This window comes from Kryptolebias marmoratus, linkage group LG16, assembly GCF_001649575.2.
Source record: "Kryptolebias marmoratus isolate JLee-2015 linkage group LG16, ASM164957v2, whole genome shotgun sequence".
Classification (NCBI taxonomy): Eukaryota; Metazoa; Chordata; class Actinopteri; order Cyprinodontiformes; family Rivulidae; genus Kryptolebias; species Kryptolebias marmoratus.
The window spans coordinates 2,522,775-2,540,022 of NC_051445.1; the positions used below are offsets into that span (position 1 = coordinate 2,522,775).

Genomic DNA, 17,248 nt, shown 5'->3' on the forward strand with positions numbered 1-17,248 from the left:
CGCAAGCTTAGCTCCTGTTCACTCATTGGTCGTGGGTGTGACCAGATGTAAGCATAAAGAGCGAAGGTAGGAATATAAACAACAGCGTTAGCTTACCCTGCAACGTTTCTGCCGTCTGTCCCCCAGCTGAAGGGCTGTAAAGCCTGAAATCTCCGGCAGATAACAGCTGTCCTACTCCGCGCAACAACCGCGGCATCCAGAGCATTTCTTCCACTGCGCCTCTCTTCCTGAAGTCTCAGGAGAATCCCCATAAGTTTAAAAAACAGCAACAACACAGGGCCAACGTTGTCCATAGCGCTTTCGTTGTTTACTCAACTTGCGCCAAGTTTCGGTAGCCCCGCCCCCCGCAACACGAGGAGGCGTTCCTCTGCTACAGACCAAACTGGCCGGTGTAAACGCGATGCACTCTTTATCGAGCCGAGCCGAGTAGAGTGTAGAGCCAGACTTCTGAATTAGGGGCCGTGTTAAAGAGGCATTAGTGGGCCGGATTAAATGTCACCAAGGGCTGGATCTGGCCCGCGGGCCTTGAGTTTGACCCCTGTGCTACAAACCTGTGTAAACTCAACAATCTGTCTTCTTTAATTTTTCTGTGGTCGGGTGGAAGAAGCAGCAGGTTCAGGAGGGAAACCCAGACCTCCCTGTCCACAGCGACACTGTCCAGCTGATATTCCTCTTCATAAAAAACAAAAAAAACAAAAAACTGTTGAGCTCTGACGCTTCTGTGACAAAAAGATTAAGGCGTAATTAACTGCTGCTGTCAGTGTAGTCTGAAAAGTAGAACATTTTCCCAGCAGATTGTTGGGATGTCAAATTCAACCGCGGCGCAAAAAAAAATTACGATTCAATCAAAACAAACCGCTAACTTTTACTCTGAGCCCAAAGAGCTCAGAGGGAATCTTTATAAACTGCTTTAACCCCGCGCGCTGCAGAAAGGCGTGAAGTGTTGGAGACGGAGGCCGGGGGGGTGAGAGTGCAACCATGCGTGTTTTCTTTGTCCTCTGGTAGGAAAGGTAACAAAACAATCAGAGTCCGGCCAACATGCTGAAACACATGAGCGCATTCCAGCAGCAACATCTGTCACCGCTGGAAGACAAGCAACAAACATAAACCAGAACAGGAAGACGAGTGCCTGGCTTTTAAAGCTGACCTCTGACCCCGGAACCGGAGCCCCGAGCTGACCCCGGAACAGCCCGGCACTCAGCTCGGATAAACACGGATGCACCAGGAATCAGGAGCTGCCTCCGCTTTCACGCGTTGACATCTGGGGGTTTGTCGACGCGTTCGGAACCGAAGCGAGCTCCGGCGCCGTCACCTGCGGCGCGCCGATTGTCGCTCAGGAGAGCCCCGGGGTTCTGAAAGGTCCGCGGGTCGCAGTCATTAAACTAACGAGCAGGAGAGCGCTCGAGCCGTCTGTAAATTTCCTCCTCAGCTCAGGTTTTCTGTCCGTTTTCCTGTCAGGAGCGTTTTCTTTCCAAACGTGATTAAAATGAAAGTAAACAGAACAGTAAAGGTCAACAGAATAAGCATGTCGGCTTGTTATCCTCCCAGCAATCTCTCCGGCGTTTAATTGCACGGTGAGTGTTTTCTTGTAGCTGAATGGAGACGTCTCACTGTCGGGGACTGACATCCGCCGTACAGCAGCTAAATGTGGCGCTGAGGCCGCTAAATGCAAATTTTAAACACGAATCTGCATTTCAGGTCACACGGCAAACAGCGGAGCTTATTTTCTGCCTGCAGTTCTCAAATAATAAACCAAAAATCAACAAATTCTGGACATAAAACCTCATTTTAATCAACAGTCTGGTTACAGCTTGGCTTTCGTGGTGTGTCTGTTAGCAAAATATCTCATGAGCCAGACAGATAACCACTGGATGCACATCTGCAACTGATTATCTTCTATAGTCAACCTGTTTCAAGATGGCTGCTACAGCTAATGAACCTGAAAGTAACCACTGGGTGAACGTCTACAGCTGATTAAACAATTCAAGATGAAAGTGAAAGTAAAAAATGCCAAATAATCGGCTAGTTTTACATGCAAAACTTGGAAGTAGCTGAGCATCATTCCTTACACAGACGTCAGGATGAGCACAGTATCTGAAAACTGTTGGTCTGTTAGCAAAATATCTCATGAACCACCAGGCAGATTTTAAAGAAACGATTGGATTTACATCCACAGCTGATTAACGTTTGGAGTCGACCTGTTTCAAGATGGCCGCCAGAGCTAACAAACCTCTGCAAACTCAAAACTGTCCGTGCTTCAGTCGTATTCGCAGACATGGAGTTAAACACGGTGACACGGCGGGTGATAGGCATTCCTTACAGCAAAACTGTGACGCCACAGTGTGATTTTCTTTATTTTGTGAAACAAAAACTGGCTTTAAATCATGAAATAAACTCCCAACGAGCGTTAGGGGTGGAAGTAAAGCTGAAAGCGTCGCTAAGTTCAGATCTTTCTGTGGAAACTATGTGAACAATGATCGTCTTACTTGTTGTAGATGGATTTTTGAGAAACGAGAGCTTATTTCTGACAAGCTAATGGCTAGTCAGAGCAGGAAGACCAGAGCGAATCCTGCAGACGCCATTTTATAAACCCGATGTCAGTTTTGTTGTTTTTTTGCAGTGAGCCTGAGGCCCTTCAGGCTGAGATATCAGAATATTTTTGCCAAACTAACCATTTATTGACAAACTGACAGTGATGCTAATGCTTATAAAGTAGCATTTGAATAAAATGTTGTGAATATTTCGAAGTTTAAGTTGTTTTGGAGAGCCGTTAGCACGTTGAAATTGTCTTGCTCGGTGGAGACGGAAACAAACCCAGAATGCAGACTCATATTTAAACTGAAAAAACTAATTTATTAAATAAAGAAAATCAGTAAAACAAAAGCTGACGTGGCAGCAACTCAAACATAACAAAAAATCCAAGTACGTGGCAAGGCAAAGCATCAAGAAAACAAAGCACAGTGAGTGGCAACAGACAACAAGCAAACGACAAACAATGAACCGACAGGGTGTGGGAGAAGTGACCGGGTTTTTGAACACTGAGGGTGACGAGGTAAGTGGAAACAGGTGAGTGGGGATAATGACGGACAGGTGGAGATGGGCGTGGCAAGGGGGGCAAAAGAGTGACGGAGAAGGAGTGAATACTGAGCACAAACAGAAAAAAAACAAAATGAAACACTAACTAAAAACTGCAACAAAACAAAACAGAAAACACAAAAATCCAAATCCTCACAGAAATGGACGGAAACAGGTAAGATATTACTTGTTCTCAACAGAAAGTCCACTCCAACAGATCTGAGATATTCCTTTAAGGACAGCTAACAACGTCACGCTTGGATTTTCCTTATCAGCATCATTTCTGGCCTCAACAGGCAGATAATCCCACTCTGAGCCACCTCCCGAAAGCAAACCATCATTAAGTAAAGACAAAGAGTCATATTTCCCTCGGGAGCCGGGGGAGATGAAAATCAAACTGTAAGGAAAGTGAATTTTTCAATTATGTCTGCCAGGGTGAGTCACAACTCGGAGGCAGAGTCGTCCCGAGTCCGCCAGACATGTAAACACGCCGCATCACTTCCTCATCCAGCTTTAGGGTCGAACTCTAATGAATCAAATGAAGCAGAAACTGGCCGACACACTTTAAACATGGGGGCTGAGATGAGATCCGACTCATGGAAACATTTGAAACAGATTAGAATTGATGAAAGCCGTTCCTCCCATGGCCTTTGGTCCGTTTAATGATGCATCACAAACTGCAGATCTGGACAGGAGGTTTTTCGGGCCACCTCAGACTCCCGCCGTCCTCCGCCATGCCCTTCTGGAAGGATTCTGGGCCACAGCGTTTTCTTTTTTACTCCTGTGGCGGTGCGTCGAGAGAGCAGGAGAGTAAAAATGATGTCTGGAGGACGCTGACTGGCATTAATAATTAATCATCTGAGCTCGCGCTGTCCTGAACCTGGCGACTCTCCGGATAACATCTGTCTGGAGAGGCTGGGAGTCCGCGCAGGCAAAGCAGCTCGTAATAAAAAGAATGCTTCCTCGCAGCACATCCATCTCCCTCAGCAAATACAAATCCAATTATTAGATAAATCTGAATTTGGCCGACGCTCATTCGTATGTGCGTGACGTTCCAGATGTGATTAACAGTTTTGTGTTTTCATGGAGCTCCTGATTGTATTCGCTGACCCTTAACATGCTGTGAGATCAGTACTTCCCTTCAAGCAGGGGGGGATAAAATCATTTCACCCCTATTAAAACCAACAAAGGGTGGATTTAAAACATTCTGAAAGCTACACTTTCCCTCATTTTCCAATTAACCTTTACAAGATAAGTTGTGTTAGTTTTTTACAAACACAAACCGCCTCTGACTCCTTCGTACGGGAGCTCTTCAGCTCACAAACAAATGCAGATGTCCACGAATCGGCTCCAACAATCGATTCTCACGCGCTTCCTAAAGAAAGAAAAGATTAAAAGCAAGAAAGAGAAAGTGTCGGGCTGATTTCCTGCGGGACTTTGACTCAGCTTTGCTGATAGCTTCCAGGATTCCAGGACACACTTAACATCTATTAACCTGCTCACTCTCAGTTTATTTACTGCCTGCTCCTGATGCATGAAAAGTGAAAGTTTCTCCGTGATCTGTTTTCCATTTTCTACAATTCTGGCATCCTGTTTCAGAAGAGGTCAAGGGTTGAAAGCGTTGCAGAATATAAATCACTCCGGCAGAAACCTTTTAAACAGCAGCAGAGCAGAGCTGGTGAACAAACAGCGTTATTAATCTTTTAGGAGATAGCATCTATTTTTCCCCCTGCAGCGAACTCGTGCACTCAGGACTGCATTCATAAATGCTAAAACGATACACTTCCACACGGCGACCTTTTACTATCCCTTTGTTTTGTTTTACGATGAGCGGCGAAGATAAGGTTTGACAAAAAACTGCAGACGAAACGAGTATCAGAAGCCTCTCTGAAGTGTCCTTCTGTTAAAGGCCAGAGAGATTTTCCACTTCCACCATTCATCATGTTGGATTAAACGAGTCCAAGATCAAAACCACCCAAACAGAAAGGCTCCACCTTCACTTTTATTTTCCCGCTTCCAGCGGTTTCACACCTGAGCAGCGTCGGCAGTGGATCTCAAAGAGCCGAAGCTGTCTCTGCTCTGACGGCTGTTTCACTTATAAGCTTCTCCTCTTCCTCCTCTGTGTTCGGCGTAACAAGAGAAAATCCTTCTCACTCTTACAAGCTACGGTCTGTAACTTCAGATCGCTTTAATCCCCCCTGGATTAAAAAAAAAAAACTCTTTCATTTAACAAATCAGCCCCTTAGAAGTCCAGATCCCTGAGTAATTATTCCTCCAGTGTAAGCCAGCCGTGAGAAGAGCACTTGACTGGAAGCTGCATTAAGTCTTTCAGAGCTCCTCCAGTGTGATCCATATAAACTAATGGAACGGGCCTTTATAGAAACATCCTACGCAGAATATCAAGTGGCCATCAGAGCGGTCCGGCCCCGCATTCCTGACAACAGCCGCTTGGTTAAGTTCCAGAGCTGACAGAGATGATACTGAAATGCCATCAGAATCAGAGGATGGATGCTTTAAAATGAAATGTCACCGTCGGCAGGCGGAGAAAGGTCAAATTTGGTAAAAAAAAGTTACGATCGAATCATATTCGCTCGTTAAGTCTGCAGTTTAGCTTGAAAATGCACAGAAAAAGGCTCAGAAAACATTAAACTTCAGCTGACGGTAGAAACTATTTGGACAATAACTTCTGTTTATCAATACAATATTGATATCTGATATTGAAATTAAAGATCTAATTCTGGATGTCGATATCCGATATTAAATAATAATATTGGTAACGCTGACGTTGAGATCTAGGATCAGATATTGCTTTCCAGCATCAAGTACTGGATGTTGATTTCCAATATCAAAATATATCTGCACCTCTGATGGTCAAAGTATCAGTATTCATTGTTAAATATCAAATAATCCTTTTTACCTTTTCTATGAAGTTATATTAATTGGCTGTGAGAAAAAGCAGCTCTGATGTTGCCGTCTTGTGTCCAACTTTAGATATTGGTAAAAACCCCGTATCGTGCATCTGTTCACACAATTATGAGGAAGGGGTTGACCTGAGCAGCAGCAGGTTCATTCAATATTTTTAGAAACCCTGGAGGAGCTAGTTCATCCCTTCAGAAACTGCCACTTACATCATTCCATAGTTTCCGAAACAAGCTCATCTGGATCACATTTCCATGTGCAACCAGGGGGACTTACAGGAAGCGTTTGACTTTGATAAATCAGATTTAGTGTGCACACACAGATAGAAACAAAAAGAGGCTGTTTAACTTCACGCTCTGCTCCATTCTCCCACCGCTCACAGCTTGCTTGGATCCAGAACATTTAAAATCCTTTTTTTTTGTGCAGACGTGCAGATGATGTGACAGAGATGTGAACGCCACAGAAACAGACTCACCAAAGAACATGCTGCTCTCCATAGCTCCTCAGGCTCCGGGGTTTGCTGTATTTCCTCTCTGGTGCCCTGCCAGTGTGTGTGTGTCCATGGGCAGCAGCCTGTGCATGCCTCATACACTCCTCAGAGGTGTGTGTGTCCGTGCATGTGTGTGTTCAGTCCAACAGGCAGCGTCAGTGACCAGCAGTCTGCATTCTGCGCTCTGCACGCCGCTGCTGTCTGCTGCTTCTCTGACTCTCCTTGCTCTGGTCCTCCCTCGCCTCCTTCATCCCCTCCCCTCTGCTTTAGCTCTTCCTCCTCCTCCTCCTCCTCCTCTTAGCAAGCTGAATCTCTTCGTTCTTTCTCCTCTCAGGTGTCTGTCTACGTTTTCCAGCAGCAGATTCTCCTCTTTGTTTTATGTCAACCAAACCTCATCTCCTCGTTTTCACTCCTTTTTTTGTGTCACTTTTTTATTTGATCCTCTTCGTCTTTATTCCCTGCATCCCTGACTTACTGCTTCTGCTCCCTTCTGCAAACATATTTACCGTTATTCTTATCATCTGTATGGCTTCATGTTTTCCTTACGTTGTGTCAGTAAAACTTTCCAAACTTCATAAAGTAATAAAGAAAAAAACGATGGTTAATGTGTTTGTTTACCTGCAGAAAATAGGTCAAACGTTAAACTTCCCAGCCTCATTTGTTTACCTGCACAGATCCTTGCCGACCTAATGCAGATAAATCACGTGACTCGAGCTTCCGTATTGTTTTACGGTGGATTCAGGCGAGTCATTTGTTTACACTGAGCGTGGACCTGCATTTCAGAATTGCAAATCTGCTCGACTAAACTCTTTGGGACTGCACCTTTTCATGTTTGATTTTGAATAAGTACCTTTTAAGTTGCGTTGGAACTTGGGACACACCCTGACTTTAATACATCTTTAAAAGTGTGGACATGCAAAGAGTTTCAGTCGAGAATGTTTAAAATATAGTTGTTGGATTTTAATGCTAATACTTTTTGAATCGGCATTAAAATAACACATATTGAGTTTAACAGTCTGTTTTTACTCCAGCCTGCAATTCCCCTTAATTCTGTGGAGCTTTTTAGCATCTTTAAGCTCCTTTTTTTTAGCTTTAAAGCTGCAGATTTACAGTTTTGGCTCACATTAACTGTTATTATTTGACCTTGTTGTGTAAACAAAGCCTCTAACACGACGATGGGGGCTGCATTTCAAACGGCACAGACTGCAGTTCTGCAACAATATATGAAAGCTTGGACACCCCCCTGCCATCAGTATATTTTTTAGGTTGACAGGCAAGCCAGGGAAAAAGCAATAAGTTTAAATCTTCCACAGTTTTCAGAAAGCGAGAAAAGAATCACCTGATGTAGATATGAAGCAAACCGTCTTCTAAGAGCTGTTGTGGCAGCTCTCAGTTCCTGTTGGGGGAGGGAAGCTTGAAGTTTGTTCACAGGTTTCAGATCAGATTTAGTTAGGAGGCTTTGTGATAAAAACGTGTGATAAAAAAAAGATTAAAAAAACACCTTCAGTCTGCATCTCCCGAGGCGTTTCATTGGTTTCAGTTTGACTCAAAACACCGAGAAAACGGCAGACAAAACATAAACGCTGCAAAAAATGATCATTTCGTTTAAAGCAAAGCGATATAAGAAGTCTGCCTGCAGCCTAACGCATGTTTGGATAAATAAAAATGTTTGTAGCGCACATAATAAATGTCAGAATCAGAGGATGTTCAGAGATCCGGTTAAACTAACCCTAACAGCGAGGATCTGTGGTTAGTTGTATAAAACTAGCTGCCAACTCTTGATCTGTTTGTTTAAAACCGATGCTCTTATTTTTATAATTCAGTGGATTAGACTTTAACTAATCTAGATCCATTAGTTTATAAAGTTATTTTACTAATAAATCTGGTCTGTTTAATCATTTAAATCAGCAACAGGTGACAGCCACATTATTGTTTTTGTGATGATGTTTGTATATCAAAACGTTCAACTCGTTCTGGAGATGGATGCTCTGAATTCTGCTTTTTATAACTTTAATACTTTTAACTTTGGATTAAAAACACACTTTCCTAATAAAATACAGGGAGATCTTTTCAAATCCTTCAAAAACATTGTCCTCCTTGAAATCGACTTTATCGTAATGCTGCTAATGCTAATGCTAATTCAACTAAGTTTATCTAGCCTCTTGCTACTTTTAGCTTTCAGCTCAGCATTTTCACAGAAAATGACATTTTTCTCGTTCGTTTCGGCTTCGTGATTAGGATTCGTTCTCTGATGTCAAACCGAGACTAAGCGAGATGACAACCAGCTGAAGCCCGGTCCCGATACTCGCCCTCCACCCTACGCCCCTCTACAAAGCGTCTACTCAGTCGAAGTCCACATTAGGGCGCGTGTACTCCGGTTACAAGCATGCAAGAATATGAGAATTGGGTCAGTACATGTTACGTCATCGACATGCGCCTCTGCGTCATAACTGTGACATCCAACATGGCCGACCGGTCGCTGTTTTGGTATTTTAAGAAGCTGCCAGTACGATTTTAAAAGTACAGTTTAGGTATTTTTGCTTTCCGAAGTTGTCGCAGGAGATATTTGTCTATTCAGATGTGTTTTGTTCTGACTTGTTGATCATATTCACACCTGTACAGCAGAGAGAAACAAGAATTATTTCAATACTTTACATTTAAAAACTGCTTTTTTCGTAACAGACGCAGCTCGCTCTGTCACCGCCGCCGTATTTCTGCAGTTTAATTCAAAACCCTTTCATTGTCGATAAAGATAATAATAAAAAAAAATCGAAACGCCACATGCAGCGATGAATTGTGGGTAAATACTTCGCCGAAGTCCGCCTGGATGCGGGCTTAGCTGAAGGGTGGATGTAGTAAACAAAGGGGGCGGGGCTTAATAGCACTCAGGAGAATTGGGACGCACTCGAACCCTTCCGCGTGAACGGACATCTGAAGGACACGAGGGTGGGAGTGCGAGTGTTGGGACCGGACCTCACTGTGGTGATCGGTAAGTTACTTCCTGGTGGGCCTGTCCGGTACCTCCTATCCATCAACCACACCTGCAGAAGATCAGGCTCATCAGGGAGTGGTGGGGATCAGACCAGCGCTGGAGGATTGTTTGCCTCGTGAGTTACCTGAGTTCCTGGAAGATCTGTATCTGGAGCCACCTACTTACCTGAGCCAATCTGCCTCTCCGAGTTCTGCAACCTGTGGAGGACGCACTCACCTCATCATCCCCTTCTGTGCTGGACTCGCTCTTCCGTTCCGTATGAAAAGACTCACCTGGAAATTACTTCAACCTGTTAAATCCAGAAAGTTCGTGCATGTACTTGCCCTCGTCCTCTCTTCCAGATCTGAGATCCAGTCGATCGTTGCACCTTTCACTGTAAATAAAATCACTTCCCGACACCTTTGTCTCCTGTGTCTGTCAGTCGCCGAGCTGCTCTTGCTCTCTCTTTAAGTTAAAATCCTGACACTAACCGCGATTTCTTCCTGTTGGGGTTTAGTTGAACCGGATCTCTTACAGAAATCCTGGTAAAGTTGAACCTGAGGTCAGTGAATGATTTTCCTCCCTGAACTCGGATCCATATCAGCTTCGTGTTGTTTTCCTGAGCTGGCGTTGGGGAATTCGAGCTGATTATTTGTTCAGCGGAGTGAAAAAGCACCAGATCTGTCTGAGTAAAAGAGAATAAAAGCTGACTTTTAAACCGTCATGCTTCGCGTTCAGCTCAGGAGTTACAGCCTTGTGTGATGATCACCCTGCGGTTTCTGTTTCAAAGAGGAAAGGTTGATAATATAATTACAGATACCAGGTTGATTATTAAGCTGACAATAAAGAAATCTGATTACAGGAATGAGGTGACAGTAACGCAGCAAGTGCCCTGATTAAATCCGGCTTTTGTCTTTTCTGGCCTCTTCCTCCTCCTCCTCTTTGTCTCCGTTCGTCGATGACACTCACACTTTTGTTTTCTCTCAAACACTTTTAATCCCAGAGCGTCTTTTGTTGTTGGATTTCACTCCCATCTGTCTTCTTGTGCTTTCACTTACTTTCTTTTCATGTGATCGCTTTTTTTTTTTTTTTCTGGTCCTTTTGGCTGGTTTGTAATCAGACTCAACAGGCGCCAATACCAGGCTGCTGCTCCGATTCTGCAGCCACGAGATGCGGCGGCTCTCTTTTTATCTTTAGTTTTCACAAACACACAAAGGCTCGCAGCGTCTTCAGGCGCTAAACGCCGAGTGCATCCTTCACATGAGCTCTGATCTGCAAACGTAAAGACGAGCTCACGAGAAATCTGCGACAGATAGGTAAAGAAAGATGAAACATGTCAGCACATTTAATGATGACAGAAAAACATCACCTGCAGAAACAACAGATCAAACAAAAATTACACAATTGGATCCAAACGTCACCCTTTATCACAGGTTTCATATAAAATTTATCAATATATGGTTGTAGCTGATCAATTTACAGCAAACATTTTGACAACCTAAACCTTTTTTTTGTTATATCTTATTTAAAAATCAATTTAAGGCGGAGCATTCCTTGTTGCCCAACTTCTTTTAAACAAAAATCATCTTTCTGTGTCGAAAAGTGACAAAGTTGGGGTTATTTTATTAAATATTAAAAGCCACAAGATTGCAAGATTTCATGCAAATCTAGTTGCTCTTTCATCGTGTGATGCAGAATACTCTCAGCTACCACCACACCAAATTTTAGCTCAGTATCCGTAAAACTGAGTTAGAGCCGTTTATGTGTAATGCTTGTCTGTGGCGGCCATCTTGAATCAGATCAACTCCGTACGTTAATCAGTTGTAGACGTACATCCAGTGGTTACTGTCTGAGACTTTCATTCAGGGGTGGAAATTAGCACCCGCCACCGGCCAAATATTTGAAGTGGCGGGTGAATTTGATCAACACACGCCACTGTGGCGGGTTGGCAACTTGAACTGAAAAGGTGTTATTTGTCCTCCTGACATATAGGGGGCAGCAATGTGCTCGAGTTTATCAGACACTCTTTACCAGTTGGTGGCGGTATTGATTCCTTCAGTTGTTTACCAACCACCAATAAAAATCAAGAAGAAGAAGAAGAAACAATTTGAGGAGTAGCATTAGCAATGTGGCGGAACATTTCGGGAGTTAAGCGGGTGGCAGACAACAAAAATGTTTTTCAAGAGTAATCGAGGGAAGAACCGAAAGTTAAACTTTTTTTAACTAAATCAATGACATCATGACGTCGGTCAGTGTGCGTTCGGTGTTCTGACGATCTGTGCTTCCTCGTCAGATTTTCCTACCGTAGCACGGCTAAACAGCGATGTCTAACGGTCGGTGCTACCCGTCAAAAACTGCTACCATCATGTTTACAAACCGAAAACTACAGCGGTTCGTGTTAATGTTAACTATCATCGGATACTGAAGTGGTACCAGCTTAGGAGTTATGCTTAGCATCGCATTGGAACAATTTATATCCACGACGAAAACCACAAAAATCACTTCCTTCATCAGAATATCCTACCTGTTAAATATAAGCAGGTAGCACAAATAGATCTATGCATTAAAAGCAGCAAGTGTCTGAAAAACATTACAACTTACATACAACAACTTACAAAAGCACAAAAAAATGCTTCAAAAACACTCCACAGAAATAAATTTCACTTGTCTGAATTTTTATGTACAGATATGCATCTTTTAATGGTTTAAAAAAAAATAAGAAAAGTCTAGTTATTTCCATGCAGTGTCCAGAAAGAGGGGTTGTTCAGCTTGTAGGGCAGCACAACTGCTTCCACCCACCTCCATCATCATCATCATATGACATTACTTTTTTAATTTCCACCCCTGGTTTCATTAAAATTCATTCAGTGGTTTATGAGATATTTTACTAACAGGCAAGCAAACACACACCCACAGAGGAGGTTACATAATCACCTGCCTTTTATGGTGACGGGCGATAAGATTTTAAATGCGTTGGCTTTAAAAGCCATGTTTGTTGCTCCTCCACCCCCAGACATTTTCACCTGCTAATCCTAATTAATCCCTTTGTAACTGTACGACGGTAAAACGCCCGGAGACGGCGTTATCAAGCAGCTCTTCGTGTTCTGTAAACAACAGGCAGCGATTTCCACGCCGTGACTTTCCTGCACTGCAGCCGCGAGCCACGCCACGATCAGCTGTAAGATTTTATTTCAGAGTTTCTGAGGCCGAGGCGAACTGCGGGGAAAACTCGGAGCTTCGTTCTGATTTTAAATGAATGAGTCATCAACAGGCCTCTGCAGAACTTAAAGGGCGTGCTGAGGAGGTAGTTCACTTATTTGTGTCAGGTGTGTTCGAGTAAAGAAAGGAGTGTATGGTTTTGCACTTTCTAAACAAGAGCAGACTAAAAATTACACATTTGATTCAAAAAGGTCTTGTTACGACAATCAATCATCGTCTCTCTGTTATGGTGTGGGGAAAAGGAGGCGAACCCAGAGCGCAGACTCATGATGAAAAATAAACTAATTTATTCAAATAAAAGATAATCAAAAACAAAAGATGACGTGGCAGCAAGAAGAAAACTAAATACAAAAAATTGAACAAACATGGGCAAGAGACAAGCAGAACCAAACATCAGGGACAAACCAGGAAGTGAGGAGATGACCGGGTTTTAAAGGCAGGAGGCAATTAGGGGAAGTGGGCACAGGTGAGATGATTGCAAGGCTTGGGACAGGTGGAGATGGGCGTGGCAGGCAGACAAGAGATAGACTGAGGAGAAGTGAATGATGGGAACAAAGACACAAGGAACAAGGAAAATAAACAATAAACATGAAGACAATAAACCGAATACAAAAACCCAAATCCTAACACTCTCTTTGCTGTAGTTTCTGTTAAATGTATTTATGCATGCATTTAAACTAAAACTGCTGATGTTTTTGTAAATTACTGTCATGGCAAAAAGAAATGTCAGAGATTAGAACCGTTTATCATATGGAGGTAGCAGAGAATATTTAGGATATTTGAGGATTTGCTGGTACTGAGAAGAAGAGACCGAGGACGAGGAGCAACCTGCTGCACCGCTGCCTTCACAGAAAACTCTTCCTACAGTTCATCTTCAAATAAATTTCTCAAAAATAAAATCCTATCTTTTGTTGTTGTTTTTTTACATTCAGACCAAAACAACCTGAGCATTAAGACCTGCAGGGGGAACACAACCAAACTGGACAAGCTTAATTCTTAATGGATCGCAGAACATCTCCAGGTTTAATGCCTGAAACTTCTGAAACTCAGACATTTTCATAAATACCCTGGAGAAACTTTTAGACTTTTCTTTTAGTCCTCTGTTGCAATAGATCAGGGGTGTCCTCCATGTTTTACCTGTTTCTCTGCTCCAACACACCTGATTCAGAGGTTAAATCACCTCTTCATGTTCTGCAGAAGCCTGTTAATCACCCATTGGTTCAAATCAGGTGTGTTGGAGCAGAGAAACAAGGAAAACCTGCAGGATGGTGGCCCTCCAGGATCGTGGTTGGAGACCCCTGATATAGATGATTTCAGAATCATGTTTGTAGTAAAATAATAAGTATAAATGTAAGTTATATTATTTTCTTTTAGGAAAATAAATGAACATGAAAGTGCATTTGAAGAAAAATAGTGTTTAAAGAAACATTTTTTTTAAATATTTGCATCTCTGTGCAGGTGTGTGATGTTCCTGCAGGTCGGCGGCATAAATGAGTAGCAGGGAGTGTGTGTTTGTGTCTGTCGCTGCGTTAAGTGAGTGTTTTGTGAGGCTGTATTCCCACACAGACTTAACTCCTGTCTGGATTTCGAGCAGACTCACACTCACACACACTCACACACGCTCACAGTAAGACCATCCTGACTGTAATGCTGCAGCTGAAGGTCAGACAGAATTGACCGCTCCTGAGCTCCGGCCGCCGGTATCGACTACAAATGAGATACCGTCTTAATCAAAGTGATGTGTGCTTGTGCGCGCGCAAACACACTATCAGCGAGTTCAGGCAGGCAGTCGTCGGTGACATTACAACCTCTCGAGTAAAGAAAGAAGCAAATAATATAGAATCGAAAAGAATAAAGTGCTCGCGTCTCCTCTCTGCTTTCATACCCTTCAGGCTCCTTGGCTGCAGCTTTTTTCTATTTCACAGGTGTTTTTAATTAAACCTTAATTCCCTTTCTTCCTGTCCTAAACTCCCCCACAGAGATCAGTTTTGAAAATAAGTCCATGCTGCAAAGAAATGCCATCTCCTGGTTTCTTTCTGCTCTCTCATCTCTGTTTTCGTCCTGACTTCCACCTCTCCGTCCGTGGTTCTCATCATCCCGTCAGGGAATGTTTTTTAACCTTGACTCCAGGTGCCGGTGGCAGAACGGGGCATTATTTGTCACCATAAATAGCAGTTAAGCTGCGACAGCAGGAAAAGCCCCAGTGCGCCGCATGCAAGTGCAGCCCAAGATACTTTATTAATCTTCCTGTCACTTCTGTGACGCTTTTCATTAGTTATAGGGCTATCTGATCAACAGGCAGCCTCTCGACGCTGCTTCCAAACGGAGGAAAAAAGGGGAAAAAGAGGAGCTGGATGTTTGAAAACAGGCAGAGAGGTGACTCCTCAAGAATCAAGAAGAGACGTCTGTTTGCCCTGGACCCGAAAATCCAAGCTTTCGACCCTCAAACAGAAATATTATCTCGCCTAATTTGCACACAGGATCTATTTGTGAAAATATTTGTAATAATTAGTTTGTTGGAAACATCTGTTCCCAAAGCTTCGAGTTGTTTTTTAAGAAAACAAACAAAAAGCAGATGTTCGACTCGAGGTTTTCCTTCACCTTCTCATCGGGTTGAACTACATCTTCTTTTCTCTAAGAAAATATTCCCAAAATGATTACAGGTGTTTAAAAAGGTATAAAATCACTTTTAACATGTTTCTGGTTCAGCTCAAAACGTATAAAAGATTGATTTTGAAAGAATGAAAGACAATAAGGAAAGAAAGAACGTCTAATTCTGAGATTTTTGAGCTTTTTTTGTAGTTTGAGTTCATATTATTATATTATTGTATTAATTGTGATTTAGACATATTTGTCATTGTTTTATGTTAGATTCTTTGTGTTCAGTGTGTTTTTTTGCCTGCCTTCCTTCAGTTCTTCATCCGTTCATTAGCCTCAGCTGCACTCACTCGTTCATCAACACATTCACCCCCAGTTCAGCTTCAGTCTTTCCTCTGTGATGCCGTTTTCTTCTGCTTCCAGTTGGTTTTTTGCCACTTTTTGTTTCGGTTCTGCCGCCCTGCCAGCTTTGTTTAATATTAAAGGTCTTACCTCACTGAGCTGCGACTGTCGGTGGAAAAAGAAAAAGAATAAATCCCTAAAACTTGTGGAAAATTTGTGAATTTTCTCTGTGTTTGTGACCAATGAGCCGCCTGTCCACGTTTGTCTAGTTTTAAAAAAAATCTCGTCCTATTTTCATGTGCACGGCTCACAAAATTCGGTTTTTGTTGGCACCGTTTTGGCTCATTTTCGTGACATTCTGAAGCACAGAAGGATGCAAATGTCTAAGCATGCAAACTGAAGACAGGGACGTGAGTCCTGTCTTATTAAGAGTGCTGTCAGATGTCTTGGTTCTCCTATACAGTTTATACACCAAAACGGTGGCATTTTATCAATTTAGAATATCACAAAATAAGTCCCAAATTGTTTTTGGGTTATATAGAAGAAAGTTGATGATGGGGTTGTGGCACTACCTCCCAATTTAGTTATTTTTTTGTACTGGTTAATGGATCCTCTGCTCCTTTTATTTGTATTTAGAGTAAAATGTTTTGAAAGTTTTCCTTGTCCTGATGCAGATAAAGACACCGTCTTTGCTGTATCAGTTTGTGATCTAATGCTGTAACAATGTCCAATGTTTTCTGTATTTGATCTTCAAACCAAACCTTAAAAGGACTGAAAGTGAAGAACTCCCAGCATGCTGTAACTTCCCTGTCTGGTTCCCGTTACGGCGCTCGGTGGCGGATGCTGCAAGCGTTGCAAAGACGGTTTGATCCTGTTTGCTGGACGGATCCCCGGGTTCTGCAGAGCATGCAGCTGCAGCGGCCATGTTCTTACCTGAAAACGGATTTCTTTTTCAATCTAGCTCCAAATGACTCTCCTGCGGTTTTATGTGTTTATTTCTCAGCTGCTGCAGACTTCCAGCTGCTTCTGCCCAACACTCACAGAAATAAAAAAATAAAAACAACTCTCTTCCTTTTTTTAGTCAATACCGCTTGTCGATATCCCGTAAAATAAAAATATTTTCGAAAAGGTTTTCGAATGAGTCATCATTGGAACTGGAAACAGTTATGTGCTTCACTTTCATGGCTCTTTTTTAAAGCGCTGCCACTTCTTTCAGACGGCATATTGGATTTCAGAATAAAAGCACCTTAAACCCTTTGTTAGTAACTGCTGTTGCCTGCAGGTTTGAGCGGTTATCTCCCGCCCGTTCGCTGCTCGCTTCGTGATGTAAAACACATGGGGAGGAAATGGTGGGAAACCAAACTTAATACCACTGGGCTTAGTGGGAGGAAAACAGGCCGCATGTAGGTGGGTTCGACACAAGCCATGCTGGACGTTGTGCCGTTTTATGCAGCCGGTGGGTCGTAAACCCTCCACAGCGATCCGATGGCAGAGCAACACTCGATCCGAATGCTTTGGGTTCAGTCAGCGTGAGGTTTTTTTGATCTTGTGTTCAACTTTCTCCCCGTGAATGACTCATGATCGCTTCCCGTGCCCAAGCAAATAAAAAAAATGAAAGCTTCGGCTTATTAATT

The 17,248-nt window shown here is 42.9% G+C and overlaps 1 protein-coding gene across 2 annotated transcripts in view; it reads right to left on the reverse strand.

Annotated features, from left to right (window-relative positions):
• The window catches only part of znf385d (zinc finger protein 385D), an 83,937-nt gene extending 77,231 nt beyond the window's left edge, over positions 1–6,706 (reverse strand). Inside the window, exon 1 of one of the 2 annotated variants that reach the window (XM_037980318.1) lies at positions 6,470–6,706. In XM_037980318.1, coding sequence (XP_037836246.1) covers positions 6,470–6,491 — 22 coding nt within the window. In that variant the 5' untranslated portion in view covers positions 6,492–6,706. The remainder of the gene's footprint in view (positions 1–6,469) is intronic. The other variant, XM_037980317.1, reaches the window with a different exon arrangement.
• Positions 6,707–17,248: the final 10,542 nt, after the last annotated feature.